At 43.8% G+C, this 24,263-nt stretch overlaps 1 protein-coding gene across 1 annotated transcript in view; it reads left to right on the plus strand.

The window, feature by feature from the left end:
• Window positions 1-24,263, plus strand: part of VWA3B (von Willebrand factor A domain containing 3B) — a 236,023-nt gene that overhangs the window by 203,872 nt on the left and 7,888 nt on the right. The window contains 4 exon segments of the mRNA XM_005575037.5: window positions 8,863-8,974; window positions 16,203-16,327; window positions 18,591-18,728; window positions 21,850-21,950. Coding sequence (XP_005575094.3) covers window positions 8,863-8,974; window positions 16,203-16,327; window positions 18,591-18,728; window positions 21,850-21,950 — 476 coding nt within the window.

Consider the following 24,263-nt stretch of genomic DNA (forward strand, 5'->3'; position numbering starts at 1 on the left):
GACCTTGAAATTAAGTCACGAAATGAAAAGAGGGTGGCACCATTTGGGACCCTCGTCCCTATCACCTGCGATTGAATCTGACAAGGAAGTAAATTGGATTATCTGAATTTTGTAGACAAGGCTAAATCACATTACTCAGCACACAGCATCCCTCCTGCTGGCATCATTGCTCGTGGGACTTCCTCACTGAAACTGGTATGCGGCTATTCTTGTGTGCCTGAGTCTAAACATATGTTGGCTTATTTATTTGAGAGCTAGCCTTTCCTGCTCTGTCTCTATTCCCTCTGACTTTCATCACCCGTGGGTTTCTCTTTAGACCTCAGTAGTTGGCGTGTATTTTGTGTGCATGTTTAGGTGAGGTATGGCAGAAAAGAAATGGAGTTGGGAGGCGTTCTTTGATGTGAACTGTACGGCACCCCAAAGTCTTCAGCAAAGTTCAAAACCAGCAGGATGTCATCTTTCTGGAACAAAGTTGTCAATATTCTGGCTGAAGGGATGGCACCTCTAGCTGCCCCGGTGGGATGTCTTCTCATCCTGGGAAGCCTGTGTTCTGTTTCTGTGGGATGAACCATTATATTGAAGCTGACCACTGTGCTTTATCTGTGATGCAGTTCAGTTGACTACGCCATGGTCCAGATGAATCACCAAATCATCATGTAGGCCGCGGTGGATGGTTCCTTCCATAAAGCCCCATGCTGTGGAATCAACGAGAAATGAATTCTTGCCAATAGTGATAACAGTTGGAAACAAAGCAGAGTAAACATGAATTACTTTTTTTTTTTTTTGAGACAAAGTCTCACTCTATCACCCAGGCTGGAGTGCAGTGGTGTGATCTTGGCTCACTGCAACTTCCGCCTTCCAGGTTTGAGTGATTCTCGTTCCTCGCCTCCTGAGTAGCTGGGATTACAGGCGCATGGCACCACACCCAGCTAATTTTTGTATTTTTAGTAGAGACAGGGTTTTGCCATGTTGGCCAGGCTGGTCTCAAACTCCTGGTCTCAAGGGATTCACCCGCCTCAGTCACCCAAAGTGCTAGGATTACAGGTGTGAGCCACCGTTCACAGCCAACATGAATTACTTTTACAATGTTCTTTAGTATCTGTCCTTGTCCTTTCCAGTGAACTGACAGGTGTATGAATGACTTGAAGGGGAGTGATACATGTGACCATTTAGAAAGACATTTTCTTCGGTGGCAGTTGCAGTGTTAAGAATGAATGCCATAGCATTGCTACCATTCACTGTCACCCATGCAGGGGGAAGCTCTTCACAGAGTAAATGGCTATTCTCTATCAGAAGAATTGGGAAGTGAGTGACAACTATAGAAAAAAAGACTTCCCTGATTATTTTAGGCAACTGAACTCCCAGATGTATACCTTTAAACCGATTCTGAACATGTAGAAAGCAATCTCCTCAGTTAACTTCTGGCTAGGAAATTGAGAGAATCAATATTTGGAATCTAGAGATGAAAGAGGGCTAGTTAAATAAATTATGCGACTCTGCTCACTCAGAATTTTAAACAGGAACTTTAAATGTATCTAGGCACAGGTTCTCAGAAATGATTTGTCATACTAATGAAATCCAAAGGGGAGAAATGCCTTCCCGGAATCGATGTGGACATCTTTGTGGAATCAGGTTTTTATTCGTCTGGAGACACAGACTGTCTGGTGGTCTCAGTGACCAAAGTATCTTCCCAGCCGGTTGGTCTTTGACATGAACACCGGTGACCTGAAGCAAGGTGGCTTTTCCATAAAGGCTTTAAACCTTATAGAAAAGTGAGGTTTTCAAGTTAACAGTTGATTCAGTATGACAGGCTCCAGGTTCTCAAGACTTTAAATTCTATCCATTATCAGAACACTTTACACAGTCTTCCATTGAAGAAATTACTGTAGGAAGCTGTGCTTGGGCATCCCACTGGATTATGAAGATGGAAAAACTGTGCTACTCGTGTACTCAGTTGTTGCTGGTGCATTTCTCTTATCCTGTGGGAGCTGCGAGCAAGGGTAGCAGGCTTGCATCCTGGCCTTGTACATACATCCTAGCAGTTTCTCCAAGAGTGTAGATTTAGACCCTCCTAGACAGAAATAGGGAACTAGGAAGTGGTAGAGATTATTTAGTTTGTTCCCTTACTTTGCATATGCAGAAACTGAGACCCAAGAAGGCTAAAAGATTGTGCAAAGTCACATAGCCCGGTGGGCAGCACCCAATCCTATTTCTCCTGTCTCCTAGTCCAGCTGCTTCCTCTGAGGTCATTTCAGACCACAGTAGGCCATTTTGAACCTCACGCTAGAAAGAGCGCTTAGGTTTCTTTTCTGGGTGAAAGCCCGGGAATAAACAGGTGACATTCACCACCCACCAGTGACGGTGAATTCTCTTTGATGGATACTGATTGCCTCAGCAAGTGTGCAAATTCCATGAGTAGGGAAGGACCCAAGCAAAATCTGGCTAGATGTGAGCATCGTAAACAAAAGAGTATTGTTCACCACACATTTTTGTCCGTGGCTGCAGAGGCTACAAGCAACGCAGGTCTGAAGACTCCCCACGGTCCTTGTAAGAGACCTTAACCTCTCAGCTTATTTATTCTCCACTTCTAAGTACCTGGCTCTTAAGTTTTCATCTCTGAGGTTATAAACCATATTTCCACTTATTTTAATGAAACTAAAAAGCATCTCCACACAGGTCCAAATGATAGATGGCTACAACAGAACCCAGTCATATCAGGGCACCATGGAAATGAGCCCACTTATTTCCAGGACCCAAACTGTATTGAACATGAATAATGACCCAAGAGCAAATGGTGTTCAGACTGCCTGAAATTATTTAAATTTTTTTAGCGAGCTGCCTCATAAATTAGAGACTTTCTTAAGAGGAGGACTGCAAATGAACTCATAAAGTATGCATTGATATTTTATTTATGGTGTAACTATAGCACGGCAAATACATAGCTATAGCTAGATAGCTATATCACTGCAAAAAGGTGGCATTAAAATGTCTGGGCAAACACTTTATATTGGACTTTGTGTCATGGAGAAGAGGAGCATTTGGTGGTCTGAAAAGAGGAGACACTTGAGAATTATTTTGCTAGGCACTCCAATTGGGATGGAGGACTAATTTCTTTAAGAGACTCAAGAATTACAGTAAGTTTATGGTTAAAAAAGAAAAAAAAATGAGTAAAAATCTAGGATGGAAAATCCCCAGTTTCAGCAGTGTAGCAATTTGGAGAAAAAGGCCTCTGTGGTTTATCTTTTGATTTGTAGATGGATTCGGAAGCTCCTGTACTCATTCAGTCATTCAGCCCACTACAGTATATGCAAAATATTGTGAGTGGTTATGTAGAGCAAACCAAAAACATTCCTACCTTAAAAAAAAGGTTTGTAGAAGTATAATTTGTACCCCCAAGAAAGTTACCTATTTCAACTCAATGATCTTTAATAAAACCAACAAGAGTTTTCAACTACCATCACAATCCAGTTTTAGAACGTTATCTTCCTTCTAATAAGATCCCTCATGCCCATTTGCAATCACTCTCTGTTCACACTCTCAGCTCTGGATAACCACTAATCAATTGGTCTCTATATATTTGCCTTTTCTATGCATTTTATAAATAAATGGCTGGATACTATTCCATTGTATGAATATACCACATTTTGCTTATTCATTCTCCAGTTAATGGACATTTGAATTCTTTCTCCCCTTTTATTATTATGAATAATGCTGATATGAATCCTCATATACAGGTCTTTTTATGGTTATAAGTTTTCATTTCTCTTGGTGAGGTATCTAATACTGTAGCAATATTTCAGGCCATATGGTAAGTTTGTTTAATTTTTTAAGAAACTGCCAAACTTTGTTCCAAAGTGTCAAAAATCAATTGACTATAAGGATTTATTTCTGGACTCAGTACTGTTTCACTAATCCATATTGCTATCCTATGTCAGTACCAAAATTTCTTGATGACAGTTGGTATAGTAAGTTTCAAAAGAAAAAAAAAAAGCAAGTTCTCCAAATTTGTTCTTTGTCAACATTTTTTGGGGGATCATCTGGGTCCTCTGCATTTATATGTAAATTTTAGATTCAACTTCTCAATTTCTGCAGCAACAAAAAAAAGAAAATCCAAAAACAAGCAAACAAAAAACTTTCTGGGATTTTAATATAAATTATAATGTCTATATATCAGTTTGAAACAAATGGCTATCTTAATAATATCAAGTCTTCCAATCCATGAACATGGTATGTCACTCTACTTATTAGATCTTTGATTTCTCTCAATGATATTTTTTAGTTTTGAGTGTATAAGTCTTCCACTTATTTTGATAAATTTGTTCCTAAATTTATTCTTTTTTGATGCTATTATAAATTAATTTTTTCCTTAATTTCATTTTCAGAGTGTTCATTGCTAATACATAGAAACACAGTTGATTTTATTGGTACATTTATCTTGTAGCATGACACCTTGCTGAACTTGTTAATTAATTCTAGCAGTTTTTGGGTGAATTCCCTAGAGGTTTCGCATATACAATCATGTCATTTATGAATAAAGATAGTTTTACTTGTTCCAATCTGGAGACATTTATTTATTTATTTTTGCCTGATTGTACTGGCTAGAACCTCAAATACAATGTCGAATAGAAGTGGTGAGAGTGCCTTACTTTGTTTCTGATCTTAAGGGCAAGTCATCTAGTTTTTCTAAATTGGTTATCATATTTACTGTAGGCTTTTCATGGATGTCTTTTCTCAAATTGAGAATGTTTTCTTCTATGCCTGGTTTGTTGAGTTTTTATCATAAAAGTGTGTTGGATTTTTGTCAAATACTTTTTCTCCATGCATTGAAATAGCCATATGGTTTTATCCTTTATCCTATTAATATGGTATATTACATTAATTGTTATCTTTTGTTCTATTAATATGGGTGTTAAACCAGTGTTGCATTCCAGGGACAAATCCGACTTGGCCATTGTATATAATCCTTCTTATATGTTACTAGATTCATTTGCTCTATTTTCTTATGGATTTTGCATCTACATTCATGGGGAATATAGGTCTGTAGGGTCCTTTTCTTGTGATGGATTTGTCTGGTTTGGTGTTGGGTTAGTGCTTCCCCTTCTCTTTTCTATATCAATGATCTTGCCAGTAATTTCTAGTTCCCTATGGCCTCTCTTTTCAGTTCTCCAGCCAGAAATCTGGGCTTATTAATGTATACCCAGCTCAGTGGCTTCTTTTTATTGTGTTTGCATCTGGAGCCAAACAGAGGGTGGAGAGCGAAAGGGAGAGAGAGAGAGAACAATGAGATTTCACTCCACCTTCTCAAAATCACAATGCCACTAATCAGACAAGAAGATTTGGCCTCCTTCAGAGTTTTGGGCTCAAAACATTGCTGCATGCCACAGGATTGCTTGATGACTGAGGTGTGAAAATGGAGAATAAAAAGAGGGGACAATTTTTGTATTCTTTCTGAGTGTTAGGATTTCCTTTTTCCGTTTATTAAGCTAGAACTCTAGGATTCTCCTACCGCTCTCTCTGTCTGGACCCTTGTGCCTACTTCTGGGTTTTGGACCAGGCCAGGAGACAATAGAGGGAACAAATGGTAAATTACCCACCACTAGCTTGGTGGTACTTTGAGTTCTTGTCTTCTTTCCCAACCCTTTTACCATTACATGTTTGCTTTTCAGAATCCTTAAATAGATTTTACTTAGAACTCAAGCTCTTTCTCTGCTATGTTATTTCATTTTTCTAGTAATTCATCAAGCTCTTTCTCTGCTATGTTATTTCATTTTTCTAGTAATTCATTTTAATATATTTTACAAGAACATTTGTCCTCAAATTGATTGGGAATTAAAAATAACGACTATTCTGGATGATGGAATAAAGGCTACGGGGGATTTTGGAGGGAGAGATGAATGGGGATTGGATATTTCTATTAACAGTCATCAAACATTAAAAAATGAAACTTTAGAGTTGTACCTTACAAGTCAAAATGATGCTAATAGTTTCTGCATGTAGTAGACATAGCCATGACATTCACTCCAACTTTGATTCATGCAGTGCCATTTGGAAATAACAAAACAATCTTTTCCTTTCTTTTTCTGAAATTTCCTGGGGGTGACATCATTCCAGAAAGGTTTATAACTGAACTGGTCTTTGAAGAAATTATCTGTAGCAGGAAAAGGACCTTGTTCATTTTTAAAGATCCTTTTCCTCTGCATTCTTCCAATCGGATACATTCTATTGTTTTGTCTTAGAGTGCACTGTCTCTTTCTTCTGTTATATCAATTCTATCATTTCTGCTACTGAGTCCTTCCAGACATTATATATTTCACTTCAGAAATTTCCATTTTTATTTAATAGTTTCTATTTCTCTGCTGAAACAAAAAACTACCTTGCCATTTATTTCAAGAGTATTTACCCTTTATCTCATAGACTGTGGTTCTAATTGCTAATTTAAGGTCTTTATCTGATCATTCCACTATCTGAGTCTTCCCAATTTGGGACTCTATTGATTGCCTTTTACCTTGAGAATTGGTCATATTTGCTTGCTTTTTTGTTTGTTGAATTTTTTTTATTGTATAATGGACATTTTGAATATTTTGAATATTATGTTTTAAGATTCTGGATCCTGTTTAAATTCTCTGAAGGAGATTTAATTTTTTTCCATCAGACTTGGTTAGGTTTAGACCACAAGCTCTGCCTTCCCGTCTGTGGGCAGTGGTTTCCATGTCAGTTCACTTTTAGAAGGCTGTGCTATTCACAGCTTAAGCCTGCATGCATCCCTCAAGGTTTATACTGGTAATCTGGGACTTGGGCAATGGTTTACACTGTAGTTCAGTTCTCAAAGTCTTTGCTGTGCTGCTTTGAGTGTTTTCTGCCCATGTGTACCTTAGGGGTAGTCCAGGACTTTGATTCATTCGTATAGAAAATAAAGGCATTCTCTTCTCCCTCTCTTTCCTCTGTGAGATTTCCAGATTAATTATTAATTTTTATCAAAGTACATGTTTCATATAGTTGTCTATTTTATGATTTGTTATATTTAAACTTTTTATTCCACTACGTGAAAAAAATTATAATTTTACTCTCATCCCTTCCCTCTTTGTCTCCCGCTCCTAATATTGGATATTTACATTATCTTTTATTCTATTGGCTGCATTTGTAACATTTTATTTAATATACATAAGCCTCTACTTCTTGATCTATCAAGTTGCATAACTTCTTCAATTCCTGAGTTCACATGGTAGTAATATCTATGCTTTTTCTTTCCCCTTTCATTCCAACCTTTCAAGAGCTACACTTAAACCATCGTGTTGTCAATGCTGTACTCCTTCCAAAGTTTCCCAGTACATGTTTAAAATTTTTCATTTAAAAGAACACAAAAAAGTATTTGTACTATTCTGATTGGATAAATATTGTTCAATACTGGGACAAGTCACAGTTCAGGAGTATATGCCTTCCTTAAGGTCCTATGTGATACGCTGGCCAATTGAAGAATGTTAATAGCGTCAAGCAAAAGGATTTCTTTACGTTTTCTCGGTCAGTATTTAAAATTATGTTACTTGTTTGAATCATTATTCTTGCATATGTTAAATATATATATGCATGCTTGTATATATGTATGCATATATTTCCAAGATTTCTAAGTCCTTTTTTTTCCTGGGAGACCTCCTGCTGTCTGTGACTTGTGCAGACATGTCATTCTTACTGGAAAAGCACATTTTCAAGTAACTTCCTAATGTAGGATGTATGGGAAGGGAAAGTTTCTACCTAGGGATATGACTAGAAATGTCTTTGTTTCTCCATTTGATTGATAGTTTGCCTGGGTTTAGAATTCTAGATTGAAAGTTATTTTCTCTCAGAACTTTGAAAGCTCTGACCCACCGACTTCTAGCATCCACTGTTGCATCAACCAGGAGATAGAAGGAATGAGGATAATTCATTTATTAGCCAATCTCAGCCCATGGACTTCTTTCCTCTTTGCAAGTCAGCGATCATAAAGGTTCTCCTTTGTCCTGAAGAGGTAGGCTGGGATATTGAATTTCTGTAAAGCACTATGTTTCAATGCTTGTCTCTCTCAAAGTTGTTAGTGGACTCTTCTGTTGAAGGGCCCCTTTACCTTTCACTGTTCTAGGAAGGCAGCAGTGCTGGTCATGGTGCTGGTGTAGTCTTTGCTCTCAGGAATTCTAGTTGTATATATAATTTTTCTTTATTTACCTTTTCTTCAATTATTCATCCAGTTCTCCTTGTACCTTGAGCTAAAGTATAAAAGTTGTGGAGGGCAGATATTGCCCTTGCCAAAATAGTAACATTTAATTAACATAAAGCAGAAAGGGCTCCAAAGGGAGTATATAGTAAAGGAATATTCTGTAATTCTTCTGTAATGTGGTTCTCAGTAGAAAATTAGTATATTAGGTATATTAGTCTGCTTCTTCTACATTGCTATAAAGAACTACCTGAGACTGGGTAATTTATGAAGAAAAGAGGTTTAATTGACTCTCAGTTCATAGGCTGTACAGGAGGCACAACTGGGGACGCCATAGGAAACTTACAATCATGGCAGAAGGCAAAGGGGAAGCAAGCACATCTTCACATGGCCAGCATGAGAGAGAGAGTGAAAGGGGAGGGGCCACACACTTTCAAACAACCAGATCTTTTGATAACTTTATCACAAGAACAGCACTAGGGGAATGGTGCTAAATCACCCCCATGATCCAACCACCTCCCACCAGGCCCCACCTCCAACATTGGAACTTATAATTCAACATGAGATTTGGGTGGGGATGCAGAGCCAAACCATATCACTAGGCTAACCAGTATCTATCATTTTCACCATCTGCATTCAGTTTTTCTCATCAATTATTCCTGTTTTGTCTTTTTCAGCAACAGAAATTGCAAGGAAATCCAACAAAGAAAACCAAATCAAAAAGACCCGATCCCCTCAAAGGACAGAAGGTTATTGCAAGATGTGATGAAAATGGCTTTTATTTTCCAGGTAGGTTTTTTTTTTTTTAATTTTGTGAAGCTTTTGTTAAATAATTTGATATTGGGGAAAAGAAGTTTCAACCTGTGCTTTTGCTAGAACACTGACATTTCACGAGCTGGCCTGAGCTAGTCCACTTTTCACAGAGAAGAGAAGTGAAATATCTCTGGCCAGCTTATGAAATGAGCATATTTGGTCCCCCAAAAAAGTAGCCAGAAAAAAAATGCACTTATTTTAATTTCTCATTTTTTAGTAAATAAATTTTTATTACCTATCTACTGCATTGTATGTATGTAATATTTTGAAAGTACTGGTCTAATAGTATGAGCAAACAGATGAACATTCTTGCTTTTTGGAGATTACATCTTAAAGGAGACAGACAAGCAATGAAATAAACAGATAAAATATGTGATATGTCAGATACAGTGCCATAGAGAAAAATCAAGCCACAAATGGGGTTGAGAATGTCGGCGTGAGGGTTGTGATTCTATATCTGGTGGTTAATGAAGAGCTCCTGGGGAAGGTGACATATGAATAAGGACTTAAAAGAGGTGGGGCAAGCCATGAGATTATCTGGGGAAGAGAGTTCTAAGCAGGAACAACAGCGGTGCCCAGGCCTCAGAGTGGAGTGCACATGTGTGTTGGAGGAAGGGCCATGAGACCGGGATAGCTGGGCCTCAGAGGTTTGCCCCAGACTTCCTGGGGGAGTGGTCCCTGAAGGAATCAGCCAGTTGCAATTCAGCAGGGGGTGGAGGTATGAAGAGAGTTTCATGGATGGTGACAATAATATGTGTGAAGACTTAGAAACGAAGAAAATCATCTATATCTGGAGAAATAAAATTGATTCTGGCTGGAACTTAAAATGAGAAGGAAGGGTGGAAATAGTAAACCTCTTCAGAGAGGTAAGCATAGGGCTATGCATAAAGGGTCATATTGAGGATTTGCACTTTAGCCTCAGGGCAATGAGAGCCACATTTAAAGCAGTGAGAAACACAATCACATTTGAAGTTTTCGAAAGCTGGCTCCCACTGCTGTGTGAAGACTGGATGCCAAGGGGTTAGGGTGTCTCTCTGGCCCCTGGCTTGGGGCAGTAGATAGATAGTGGTACCTACAGGAGGTGGTGGTGTGGACAGAAAGACAATGAGATGTGTCTGCGACATGACGAATTGCAGGTGCCTGCAAGATGCCCAGAGGCAGATGTCAGAGAAGCAATTGGAGATGTGGGTCTAGAGTCTGGAGATAGAGATTTGGGAGACATAACCACAAAAGTCATGAATGAAATCATGGGAAGGGTCCGTAGGGAAAAGGGAACTGGGAGAAAACCTTGAGGAAGCTCTGTCAGGCAAAATGATTACGTTGCAGGGTTGGTGTGGTGGGTCACACCTGTAATCCCAGCACTTTGGGAGGCCGAGGCTGGAGGATCACTTGAGGTCAGGAGTTCAAGACCAGCCTGGCCAATGTGGTGAAACCTCATCTCTACTTAAAAAAAAAAAAAAAATTAGCCGGGCACCTGTAATCCCAGCTACTCGGGAGACTGAGCCAGGAGAATCGCTTGAACCTGGGAGGCAGAGGTTGCAGTGAGATCACGCCACTGCACTCCAGCCTAGGCGACCAAGTGAGACTCTGTCTCAAAAAAAAAAAAGATTACATTGCAGATACGTAGCTGGCCTTTCATAGGCATGATCTATCTATCAACAGTTAAAAGAATAATTATTATTTAAATTTAATTGAATAATACTTTAGGTGGGAAAAAAGTACTTCAGCAGGATTTTTGGTTTCCAGCAGGCACATATGTACAACTAACGGGACAGGTTATTTGAATGTGACAAATGTGCTTGGGAGTTGCCTGAACGAGAGTAAATGTGGATCCCAGCACTTGGGATGAGCACGTAGGCTAAGGCGTGATACGCTTCTTTACAACAAGGGCTGGGAATCTTTCATTTCTCTGGGTTGCAGATTTTCTAAGAGGTGATTGTAGAAGGCTACCCCTGCTTGCGAAATTTTGATTTTCTGAATTTGAGCCTTGGAAAGGGTTTTATGGTTAAACTGGTAGTCGAATGAAAATGCTAAAAGTGAGGCCAGGTGCGGTGGCTCATGCCTGTAATCTCAGCACTTTGGGAGGCCAAGGCGGGCAGATCACCTGAGGTTGAGATTTCGAGACCAGCCTGACCAACATGGTGAAGCCCCGTTTCTACTGAAAATACAGAATTAGCCGGATGTGGTGGTGGGCACCTGTAATCACAGCTATTCGGGAGGCTGAGGCAGGAGATCACTTGAACCCAGGAGATGGAGGTTGCAGTGAGCTGAGATCTTGCCACTACACTCTAGCCTGGGCAACAGAGTGAGACTCTGTCTCCAAAAAAAAAAAAAAAGAGAATAGAAAATGCTAAAATCCTAAAACAGACTGGATTCTAAATGGTTGGGTTAGGGGCTTGGTGTCACTTTGCTGGCTAAGGCCCCAGAGAAATGTAGAATGGCTCAAATTTCTACCCAGCACCATGCTTGTGTGATGAGAAAATTCTAAAGACCTACCGGGGGGAGTAGAGGAGACAGGGCTAATACCATGACCATGTGCAATGCCTGAGGCCACAACAGAAATTTTTTTAATGTGCAGTTAGAGGCAGAAAAGTACATACTATACTCCCAACAGCCGCATGGGATCTGACTAAGCAGGAATTTTTAATTTGCAGTGTAATTAAATTTCAATAAATGAACTTGAAGGAAATATTTGAATTCAGTCATATAATCGGTAATTTTGCTTAGTGTCTAAGTAGTAAACTAACTTTGACTCAGCCTGGGTTATCTCCATGAGCCTAGTTTTTGTGCCCTCTCTCCCCAGTCACCTGATCTTTTCCTTAATTGGGAATAACTTTACTTTCATGGTTGTTTTTTATTAAAAATTCAAACATTCAGAAAAGTCGCAAGAATAACACAGAGGACCCCAGTATACTCTTTACCCAGATTTGCCAATTTTTAACATTTGGTCATATTTTATCACATATATTATTTTATTCTCTGTCTTCACACATACATACACACATCTTATTTTTTCTGAACTCTTAGAAATTAGGCAACATTTATCATGTTACTTTATCCCTTAACACATCAGTGTGTATTAAGAGTAAGAATAATCTCTTAATATAACCACAATAAAGTCAGAAAATTCAAAAACTGTAACATTATTATAGTACTTTTATTTAATCTGTATATTTTGATTTTGTTAATTGTCCCAGTAATGACCTTTATCACACTTATTTTCTCCAGGACAGGTCTCAGCCCAGAATCATGTATTGCATTTAGTGGACATGTCTCTAGCCTTCTTTGATCTAGAACCATTCTTTAGCCTTTCCTATTATCTTTCATGATAGTGACATTATTTAAGCATAAGGCCAGTTATTTTATAGAATGTCCCTCAATTTGGGTTAGATTAGATTCAGGTTAGCATTCCCTGTCAGGATACTACCTAAGTATGTCATGGCCCCCTGGGTCATCCAGTCTAGAGGCACGTGATGCTCACCTGCCCTCACTGGTGATGTTAATTTAGATCATCCGTTCACTGTGAGGCACTATTTTCCCTCACGGAAAAAAAAAAAAAAAAAAGAAGGCCAAAAAGAATTTTGCAGAGCACAGGCATGACGTCCTTGGTGGCTCCTTTTCTGATAACTATTGTTCAAAAACCTCCTAAACATTTTTAGTAAAAAACAGCTCACTTTAAAATGCACCTCAGCAGAAGGCAAGATTGGAGTCACTGGATTGTGGTGTCCACTACATGAAGCCAGGTCCACGCGGAAGCAGAGCTGGCCAGGCGGGCTGTTGCCACCGTCGTTGGGATTGCGGTGGGGATTTCCCTGTGGCCAGCGTTATTCCAGGGGTCAGTGTGGGTGATCCAGTTGAGGAAATGACTGTGTTGTACAGAGCGATAGCCTGGCTTATCTGGATGCCGAAAGACAAGGAGGAAGACACATTTTCAACCCTTGTTTGAAATCATTATCTGTGGAAATTGGGTCATCCTTCCTGTGGTTCTGTGAGAAGCAGCATTTTACTTCGGGAAATCCCCGGTGATTTCTGCACTATGCCATAAGGACAAGTTATCATGAAGGAAAGGGGGACAAAACGGAACGCTTCCTCAAGTGTAATGAGCTCAGGTCAAAAAATCCTGTGTTTTCATGTATTTGAATTCTGCCTCTTGCTTCTGCTGGCCACCCGACTGCAGTCACTTTGTTTCCCTGCACCTCAGCGTCCCTGTCTTCTCCAGTGGGATTTAAAACAATGAAACCGTTCGTAAGTTGCTGTGTAGATTAAATGTGATGATGTACAGCCCTTTGCTGATTCCGCGGAAAGAGTTTTTCTTCGTCCCATGTGAGAGCTCCTCCTAGGAGTAGGGATAAACACTGCCTCCTCTCCCAGGGACGGGGAGCTGCTTTCCGTTTCACGGCAGCTGAGAACTTCTCACAGCAAGTCAAAGCAGCAACAGTCCGCACGGCGGGTAGAAAGGAAACCTCCAAGACTGGAAGGAGGAGCGGACACAAGGACGGTGAAGGATGACACTGCCCAGGAGTGGGCCGCTGGAGGGACGCTGTGGCTGGAGCAGAGCGAAAGCCTTTTTGAAGAGATGGAATTCAAGCCGGGCTTTATATATCAGAAGGTTCTAAAAAAAAAAGGTTTAAAAAAAAAAAAAAAATCCAGTCTCCAGCCTGAGAAAATCTGTTTGGATCAAAGGTTCAGAACCATTCATGCATCTTTCACCACACAAACTGACTTCCACTGTTTACTCAGATTGTGACATCAATTCTCTGAGCCCTGAGCACCCGCAGCATTTTTGCTGAAGGCCTCTGTAGGAACACAGGCCCTTCCTCCAGCTGAATATAGGACAACCCTGACTGAGGCAGGGAGCCAGCTCATCCCCAGGGAGGCTCTGGGCCCGCCAGCCGCCACCCAGAGAAAGAGGGGGCAGTGGAGGCTCTTCAGCTTGGCCAGCCTCCAGAGCCCAGGACCTCAAGCAGGTCCAAGAGATTTCAGAGCTGGGAGACACAGCCTCACCTCTCAAGGCTGAAGACAGAGAGAAACTACAGGGTAAGGCAAGCCAAAAATTGGAGCTGATCTTGAATCAGGACACAAGAAATGGTAGCAATCCCTTAATTAGATGGAGAAGGAGCAGGTACAGAGGCTTAGCAGTAGTGGGAAAGGCCAGTCCTGGGCCCTCCAGCTGCCCAGAGTGCAGGGCCCGCGAGGCCAGATTGAAGACAGACCATAAGAAACTGTGCTCATTTCTGGAGCTGAACAAAGACTCACATCTACAGAGATTTTACAGAGAAGGAAGCTGAATTAAAGGAACTAAAAAGAAGTCATTATAAGGGTCCAAAAAGTTTAGGTCCAAAGAAGAAAGTCAGTGATCAATGGTTTAGGCTTCGTTGGCTACACAGTCTCTGTCACAACTTCTCAATTTAGGCAAACAACTGAAAAGCTGCCTAGCAGTTTTGATCCTGGATACTGCTAAGTCCCAAAGGCTGAGGATTTGAAGAGAGTCACATGGGCCAATGTGGCTGTGGTGGCAGCCCAGACCCTTCCCCGGGGCCGTGGGAGGAACGTGGGGCACACAGTGCGTGGCAGGAGACAAGTTCCCTGATTCTCAATCAGGAGCGGCTCTTGTTTCCAGAATAGAAATTGTTTCTAAAAGGTAGTATTTATTTTTCTGATTAAAAGGGTAAAGCCAGTTTATGGTAGAAAATGTGTGAATAATGTGTAAATATTTCAAAACCCAAATTAAACATTTCAGTCCGATCAGAAAACACACAATGGTAAGCTGGCCTGAGTGTGCATATTTTGCAAAAAAAATTCATTCCTTTGGCCATTTAAAACAAGACACATGGATCAAGATGAAAATCAGCAGCTGTCTCTTTGCCCCATGAGAGGACACAGGGCTTTGCTCAGCAGGCAGGTGAGCCGGGACCGGGGAGCCGCTGCAGCACGTGCTGGGGAACCCAGGATGCCCACGCTCATTTCTATCTCCATCAGGGCCCGTGAGCAGCTGATACTGCCAGGGGAGGTGTCCAACGTCATCATCTCCCCCTTAATGTTCAGAATCCCTTTTTAATGGGAAGATAAATTTCAAGTCAGATAAATGACAAAAAATGTGCATCTTAACACAGGTATTTTCTTTTCCTAGAATGATAATCTATTCTAATAATTATATTGAAAGGTATAACAAAATTATTATATAATTAAATAATATATGTATGTGTGTATATATATGTATATATATTAGGCTGGTGCAAAAGTAATTGTGGTTTCGGTCATTTTTTTTAATGGCAAAAACCACAACTACTTTTACACCAACCTTATGTATCTATCATGCACTCCTTCAGTATAACTAAAAAAGAAACTTCTTATGTCTTTTTTCTTTTCTTTTCTTTCTTTCTTTTTTTTTTTTAGACATAATTTCGCTCTTGTCGCCCAGGCTGGAGTGCAATGATGCAATCTCAGCTCACTGCAACCTCCGCCTCCCAGGTTCAAGTGATTCTCCTGCCTCGGCCTCCCGAGTAGCTGGGATTACAGGCATGTGCCACCATGCCCAACTAATTTTTGTATTTTTAGTAGAGATGGGGTTTCACCATGTTGGCCAGGCTGGTCTCGAACTCCTGACCTCAGGTGATCCGCCTGCCTCAACCTCCCAAGGTTATGGGATTACAGGCGTGAGCCACCACGTCCAGCCTTACTTCTTTTTTCTTTGTTCCTTTCAGCTGCACATTTTGGGGAAGCCGATTATGTTCAGTCTAGTCAGATGAAAAGCCGATTTGGATAGGAGTTTATATTTCCTTTATACTTTCACAATTTAATTAACAACATGTATTTTCTATCTTTAAGTATTATGGAAGAAAATAGGGCTAAAGTAAATGAAAATATCAGGTGGTAGGGCGTGTTTGGGAAGAGGATCTTTATTTCCAGGATGCATGTTCCTGTCAGGACGGAGGCTGATGGTGCAGGATGAACAGATCTCGTCCATTCTCGCCAGTTCTCATCTCAGCGGGTGCCCAGACCAGGCATGTGCATCACCATTTTGAGTTGGTCAACCCAGTAGGCATCCTGTGGTACCCAACATTATCTGCTGGAGAAATCACAGGGGCACACTGATTTAAACAGGCAAAGTGTTATAACTCAGTGTGGCCGGAAAGATGGCACAAGCCTATGGGAAGGGATGTTATTTGTCTTTACATTTTATGTTTTCTTTGCTTCCTTGCAGGGGTTGTGAAGAAGTGTGTGAGCCGCACCCAAGCACTGGTGGGCTTCAGGTATGGAGACACCAAGGTCGTGTCCACCTCCTTCATCATGCCTGTGGGGGGCGCCATGCCCTGCCCACTGCTCCAGGTACCCAGTCCCTGATGTGTTCTGGCCCCTTTCACCATCCACAGAGTTCTGGATAATCGAGAACGCCAAGGCCACTGTTTGGCCCTTTGCTGAACCTCCACGGGCTCCTGCAGGGAGGGTGTGTTTGGGCAGGAAGAACCACGGCCCCTGTTCTGGGACCCGTCGCCTGGCGATTTCTTTGCTCGTGCCGCTGACCTGCCAGCTCCTCGTTATGTAGCTCAGGGTTACACAGGTTTGTTTGCATTGCACCTTGAGGTCCTTGTCCCTCTACAAGACAGTAGAGGTTGGGGAAAGGGCATTGCTGTAGCTGCCAGTATTGTGGACACTTTTTACTGCAAAACATTCTATTCTATACTATTCCATGCCATGCCATGCCACTCCACTCCATTCCATTCCATTCTATTACATAATAACAAGGGCAGAGGTAGCATTTTCCTTGGCACTGTAATCAGCTGATGTCAGACGGTGATGTCGTAATGCACAGTTACCCCAAATGTGCATTCCACACATGTGTTACTGGAAGAAAGGCTGTGAGTATGAGTTGTCCAGGTCCTTGGTGTTTTGAACAAAGAATTAAACAATATGCACAAATAAAGTAACAGAGGAATGGAACACAGGAATGAAGCAGCGAAAGCAGGGATTTATTAAAGTGAGAAAGCACTCCACAGAGTGGGAATGGGCTGCAAGAGACACAAGGGCGCCGTTACAAAGATTTCTGGGTTTTAAATACTCCTTTTGAGGTCCCTATGGACTACCGCTTTTCTGGACGAAGGATTTGGTCTGTGGCTAATTAAAGGCTGAGGTGAATTGGCCCCTGTGCAGATGAAGGGATGGCCCCTGCTTGGCCTCTGGGCAATCCAAGGCACACTCCCTTTCCCTCTGAGCTGGGGTGGAAGGGGAGGGTTGCAGGGAGACTGGCCTTTGATCCTTTGCTACCCGTCGCCGGGTGATGGGGTTTTTCCTTTTGGTTTAGCTTTAGGAAGTTCGTGGTGATTGGTCTTAGGTTCCCTGCCCCAGATCCAGATGTTTTCCCTTTGATTTAACTTTAGGAAATTATCATGAATGGGCCCCAGATTCCCTGCCCCAGACTTGGTGCTTCCCTTGATTCAGCCTTAGAAAGTCAGCACGAATTGACCTTAAGTTCCTTGACTCCAGACCCTGTTCTCCTGCCTCGGATGAGCCAGACTAATGTGTTCTCATCTGGTCACAAACTCATAAAAGCTGTGCCGTGTCTGGCTCATCCTTTTGCCACGGTCCTAATTCCAGCTTCGAGGCCCAGGAGTAGAGGGAAATCCTTGCAGAGCACCCTGCTGCTGTGTCTTGCCCATTGTGAGCCTGGAGGAGAAGCGCTGGAGGGGGAATTGGAGAATTTATCCTCGGGCCTGTTGCTGCTTCCGAGTCAGAGCCCTGGCACGCAACCGTGCTGTCGTCCCCTGACGATGCACGAGGGCCCGCAGCCTCCGCATGTCCCTCCACAAGATACTTTTTCTCCTGCAAATTCTCCATTTGTGACTTCTACCCATGGATTCTGGGTGTGTGCTTTAGAGCGACATTAAACAAACCTCTCCCTTTCTACGTCTTGGTGACAGCCCTTCTGGCAGATGAGGACACTGTGGAGGATCTTTGCATGACAAACACCCCAGGTTCTTTCAACTAGTCTCTTCAGGGTGTGGTTTCCAGAACCCTCACCATCTTGCTGGCTGAACCCTGGCCCCTTGTCAGTTGGTGAAGTCCTACTACAACGGGGCTTCCCAAACTGATCACAAAATTCCAGACGTGGCCCAATGAGCCCAGAGGATCTTGGAACTCTTTCTTAACTGAGAAAAAAATATGTATTTGAATTTTAGCATCAGTACCTGCCAATTGCCTTGTAGTGTTTTAAAACAAGCTTATATTGGCCGGGCGCGGTGGCTCAAGCCTGTAATCCCAGCACTTTGGGAGGCCGCGACGGGCGGATCACGAGGTCAGATCGAGACCATCCTGGCTAACACGGTGAAACTCCGTCTCTACTAAAAAATACAAAAAACTAGCCAGGCGAGGTGGCGGGCGCCTGTAGTTCCAGCTACTCGGGAGGCTGAGGCAGGAGAATGGTGTAAACCCAGGAGGCAGAGCTTGCAGTGAGCTGAGATCTGGCCACTGCACTCCAGCCTGGGCAACAGAGCCAGACTCCGTCTCAAAAAAAAAAAAAAAACAAAACAAGCTTCTATTAACATTGTCTGTACAATCCACAAGCAAAATATTTGCTCTGTGTTCTCCTCTGCAGGTTGGAGATTATGTGTTTGCCAAAATTGTGATACCCAGAGGATTTGACTTCTACGTCCCTGCCATTGTCATAGCACTTCCCAATAAGCATGAGGCCACAGAAAAATTCTACACGGTTTTGAAGTGTAACAACCGGAGAGTAAGTAGATTTTCATTTAGAAAAAGACTTTCTCCCGGGCAATGCCAAGCTGTTTCCTGGCACTGCCAGGCTTCGTGAGGAATGGTTTCCCTGGCTGCATCTGCTGCCCTGCTCTCCACTCCCTGTGTTTTGGCTCCTGCCCACTGTGCCACACAGACCCTGCCCTCACTGAGGTGGCCATGGCCTCTGCTGCCTGTGCTGTGCAGTCCTTTGGCTTCCACGGCTGAACCGTGCTTTGCATTTGACGGAGAGGCAGGCTCACTCTAGGGTCTTGGAGCACCACTCTTTCTGGCTCTCCATCTTCCTTGTCCTCATCCTCCTCTTCCTCCTCGTCCTTGTCCTACTTTTCCTCCTCCTCTGCCCCTGCCTTGAGGTCCCCTGCTGGCCCTGCAGACTTGGGCACCTCCTGGGCCCCTCCCAGCGCTATCCTCTTCTGCCTCCTCCCTTTGTCTTTCGGAGTGAGCCTCCATCTCTGGACACCTCCTCTGTGCCAGAAGTGCCAGCCCCGCTGCTGCCCTGAGCTCCAGCCCTGTGCTTCTAGCTGGGTCGTCCTGGAGCACTCCCTCCGAGTGAGCACAGGCGTCTCACACTCCGCAAGCCAGTGCACTCCCTTTCCCCAAGTGCCTCCTTCTCCTCTGCGTCCCCTGTATTGGGGTGCCACTACCTGGTTCCCCATCTCCTACTTACCTAGGAACCACCTCCAGAGTTGGCAGAAGTTGGGAGACTAAGAAGGGCAAATGGGGACAAAGTGGAGGAGAATGAAAAGAACGCAGGCTTTACAGTTAAAAAACAAAACAAAACAAAAGAAACCTGTGTTTGAATTATTTGAACGTTCACTCTGCTCTGTATTGGGCAGGTGGCTTCACCCCCGATACTCAGTTTGGTCACCTATAAAATGAATTCTTTACATATCGATATCTATATCTGTCTATGTGTACCCTACGGGGTGATTGTGAGGCTTGAGGAGAAGACATGTAGAAGATGTAGAAGGTCTGTGTGTCTGGCAGGCATGTGTTAGGTACCAGCAGTGATGATGTGGCTGCAGAGGTTGGTAGCATCACTCAGATCCCTTCCTCCTGCACTGCCCAGGGCCAGCAAGTGGGAATGACTCCATTAACTGTATCACCTCTAGACTGATTTGCTCACTGGACGGATAATTGTTAAGGGTCTGTATTGTCTGTCGGGGCGTTTGTCTTTTCTTCCGTGTCATCCGGGTAGTAATTCTTGGTAATATATGCAGCCGACAGTTTTCCCCAGTCTGTTGCTTGTCTTTTAACTTTGGAATTTTTGTTGACAGAGAAGCATTAAATTTTAATATGGTCAAATGTATCCCTCTTCTCCTTCCGCCCTGTGTTTGTTTAAGAAATCCTTCCTTAATTATATATTTCTCTACGTAATTTTTCTAAAAGTTTTAGAAGAATTCTGTATCAGTTTACAAAACTGATGATGTCGTTTGCCCAACCCACACACATGCTTCGTGTCACGCTCAGGGAGAATCCCCCCGGACCCCTGTGTGGCCCCAGCCTGCTCCGTGAGCTTGACCTCCAGCCACGTGGAAGGCTCACTGCTTCCTGAATGCGGTGGGCTTTTCCGAGTCCCAGGCTCTTGCCTCTTCCTGGCTGCCCTCCCCCATCTCCTTTCCCCTAAACTGCCGTCACCCTAAAGACTCTGCCTGATCGTGACTTCCTGCAGGGCCCTCAGGCCCTCCTGTCCACTACACTGCTCTTGCCGAACTGGCTTCCTCATCAGCCTCTAAACCCTTAAAGGCAGAGACCACGTCTGTTCACCTTTGTCCCTCCCAGCACAGCCCCTGATGAAGAGAAGGGTCTCACAATTGTTTTTTACATTACTTGAATGAACGACATTCCTAATGGAAAATGACATTGTTTTCATGGATGACTTAACATGCCTGGAGAACAGACCCACAAGTGAACTAGATTGGTGAGGAAAACGCCAGGTAACGGTGGCTGGTTCTTAGGACCTTACTCTGCGCCATGCGTTCCAATCCAAGCGCTTTACACAGAGCGGACCCTTGGATCCTCAGAACACCGTGAGGTGGAGACTATTACTATCTTGATTTCCAGAAAAGGAATTGAAGCCAGAAGTTAAAGCACACACCTGGTGTGTTGAGCAGGCATTTGAATGCAGACAATCTGGCTCCATGGCCTACCCTTTAAACTACCGTGCCCAGCTACCTAGAATACAGAATGAAAATATCCAGTACATCCTTGACTGTGGCACGAGGTAGTTCCATCAGGGAGAGGGGCGTGGGAAATGAAGTTTAGGGTTAAGGGCAAAGGAGAAAGGCCGTCAGAGCCAGCGGCCACTGGAGCCCTGTATCCAACCCAACAGGGCGAACAGAGAAGGAGGTGTCTGCTAATCACTCCAGAAAAAAACCCCTTGGAGAAAATGGAGTTTCCGGAAGCTGTCTGGATAGCAGTAGAGAAGCATCTGGAAGGGCAGAGCCTTCCTCTCCCTGGCGTGTGGGACAACTCTGGGCATATCAACTGCGAAAGGGAGGGATGTTTTAAGAGATGTCCCCAGGCATGCCCTAGGGTGTGGGGACAGATGAGGCAGTTGACCTAGGATCCCTGAGGGGAAGCCGCAGAGTCCAGGAAAGGACCTTGGAATTTACCTACAGGGTGTGGGGCCCTGGAGGCTAGAGTGGCATGCCGGGGGTGGAGGGTGGTGGGGGCAGCGTCGGGGGGTGGGGAAGGATACTGGAGACAGTTCTGATAGGGACTTGGGGAGACCCGAAGAGGCTGAAGGTGGGTTAGTCAGCAAAAGTGGTGGCCAAAGGCTGAAGTAAAGATAGAAAGGAAGGTGGTTATATGAAGGTGTATGTGCGTGCACGTGTGTGTGCACGTGTGTGTGTGTGTCTTACGTGGGTACACTTGGCAATTGATACAGAATATGGAGAAATGACAGAGAGGACTCTGATGACTTTTATTCAGCAAATAATTATCAAGTGAGGCTCTGAATTTAAACTGCTCTTTTAAGTGTCACCCTGAATAGGATAATGACTAGAAGCTATTATAATGGGTTGAGCTAGTGTAAAATTATATCTGAATGGTGGACATTTCTGATTTAAACTGAGTGAACTCTGTTGGTGCTATTACAGGAATTTTGCCCTCGGAGTGCACTTATTAAGATCAGCCAAAATAAGTATGCGGTCTCTTGCTCTCACATAAAGTCACCCCCAGTTCCTGAGGATACAGAAGTGTAAGTGTACTCAACTTTTATCTCTTGAATATTAATTTATGTCCTTGCACCTTTAATCTGTTTTTGAGAAGAGATCCATGACCTCTAAATACTAGGGAAGAAAAGCAGAGATGGAGAATGTCCTACTTAAAATGTAGCTCTGTGATTATTATCCCTTCAACGTCACACCTTTCACCCACTGTGTATTCATCCATCTGGTTCTCATCTCAAATTCAACATGATCTGACCCTTCAGAAAAGCATTCATGAATATGTCATGAAATCTTTTATTTGTAAAGATTCAAAGCCTTCTAATTAAGTTGCATTTGGGTCCAGTCACCTACCTGCCTCTCCCCTTGCTGGGAGGTGGGAGCAAGGGGCTGACCCTGGCTTGCCTGTAGCCAGTTCAGGGTGTTGGGGGGCGTAGCTTCCAGGGGCTGCAGTGGAGTCAACACATTTTCAGCTGAAGCAGCAGGATTGCTAAGAGCTGTAAAGGTAGACTAAAGGTAGCCAAGGCAAAAGGAAAGGGGTGGCCTGCAGAGCAAACACAAACTCAAATCCATGGGGCCAATGAGGGGCATCAAAATTGGGGTCATGGAGCCATGACCTTGGAGTCAAGGCCATACAAAAAGAGATGAAGATGGATATTGAGCTAGTGTTGGGGAAGAGGACCCAGGAAACATCTTCCAGTTTCTCTTAGAGCTTGCAGGCTGTCTTTGGGTGCTAACCTTCATTCTCCCGATGGCCTTACCTTCTACTTCGTCATAGAACCATCAGACATCCTCTCCCTCCACATCTGATCTCCCACCTCTGGGCTTATGGAAGTCTCTGCCTTTGCCCCTGATGTCAAAGAATCAGTGTCCTTCCTTTCACCCCAGGCCGATCTGTCCACTGGGCTCCAGAGGCCCATCCTCCGCTACCTCGGGTCCTGGATCCATCAGTGATCCCTGGATTCTTCTCACCTCTCTCCTTAGCTCCTCTTCACTGAGCCTCAGCAAGTACACAGGTTGACCTCCTGTTCACACACACGCAGCACCCACAAACACACACACTCCTGAATAACTACCACTCCCTTGGTTCCGCAGTACGATCCAGCATGCTCCCTGCCCTTCACTGCCAGTCTCCATGCACCATCGGATAGACTCAACATCCCCACTCTCCTGCCTCCTCTTCACTCCTGAGCCTTGGGTATTGGCGTCCACCCTTACCCTCCAAGAAACTCCTTCCACAGTGGCCACACTGAACCTCTCATGAGCCTGAACCAGTGAGCTCCGCCCTCACTGACTGAGTCTGTTCCTGCAGTCACTTTGGACACTACCAGCCCCTCCTTCTGCCCCAGCCCCTCCTCTTGAGGCTTGTTGCTGCTCCACCTCGCTGGGTTTTCTGACTTTACTTCCACCCACTGCCTTCATGACTCCCTCTGCGCTAAGGACCCCATGTCTCCTTCTCCAACCCAGCCTGCTCTCCTGTGCTTGTGCGTCACAGTCAGACTCTGAGAGTGGGCCTGGAGGTGGGTTTTCTGAAAGCCCCCAGCTGGTTGCAAGTTGCAGCCATGGCAGGCAACTATAGGGGGAAGCGCATTGGACCCAAGACTGGGTTTCTATCCCAGCCCTGCCCTCATTAGTTTTGTGGTTGCTCGTTGACCGTGAGCTCATCTGCAGGATCACGGTGGTGTGAAGATTTGGGGATGGTCATTGTCTGGCAGGTGTTAGCACATTTCCAACCACCCACTGGATATTTCCACCTGAGTGTACAGAATCTCAAAAATTCAGCACATCTGAAACTGAAATCACAGTTCCCCACAAACCTGCTCCCATCTCGGGCTTCCCCATCTCAGTTCACCCTTTCACCCACAAGTCACGGAGCTATCCAGCCAGAAATCTGGTGGTCATCTTTGGCTGCTGCTTGTCCCTCACCTACCACACCCCCTTAGTCTCCAGGTTACAGGGATCCTAACTGGCCAGGAGTGCTCATGTCCTCCGGCCTTTTCCTGCCACAGTCCCAGTCACTCACCATAAGGGCTGAGCAGAATCATCTTCCTCACATGCAAATCTGGCTGTGTCCCTTCCCCCACTTAAAAATCCTTCAGAGCCCCATCCCCATCACCCCTTCTTATCTCAGCTTAGCTTCTTGTTGGTCTGGCCCAGACCTGCCTACCTTACCTCATTTTTCCCTAGCCACTCCCAGCTAACCTGCCAATGCCTTCTACATACTAACCACATTAAGCTACATGTAGGTTTTGCCCACACCATGCTTTCTCAGGTCTCTGTGACTTCACCAGATTAAGTATTCTCCCTGGAAAGCTATTCCTTGCCCTTGGCCACCTGAGGAACTC

Source organism: Macaca fascicularis, chromosome 13 (genome assembly GCF_037993035.2).
Source record: "Macaca fascicularis isolate 582-1 chromosome 13, T2T-MFA8v1.1".
Lineage (NCBI taxonomy): Eukaryota > Metazoa > Chordata > Mammalia > Primates > Cercopithecidae > Macaca > Macaca fascicularis.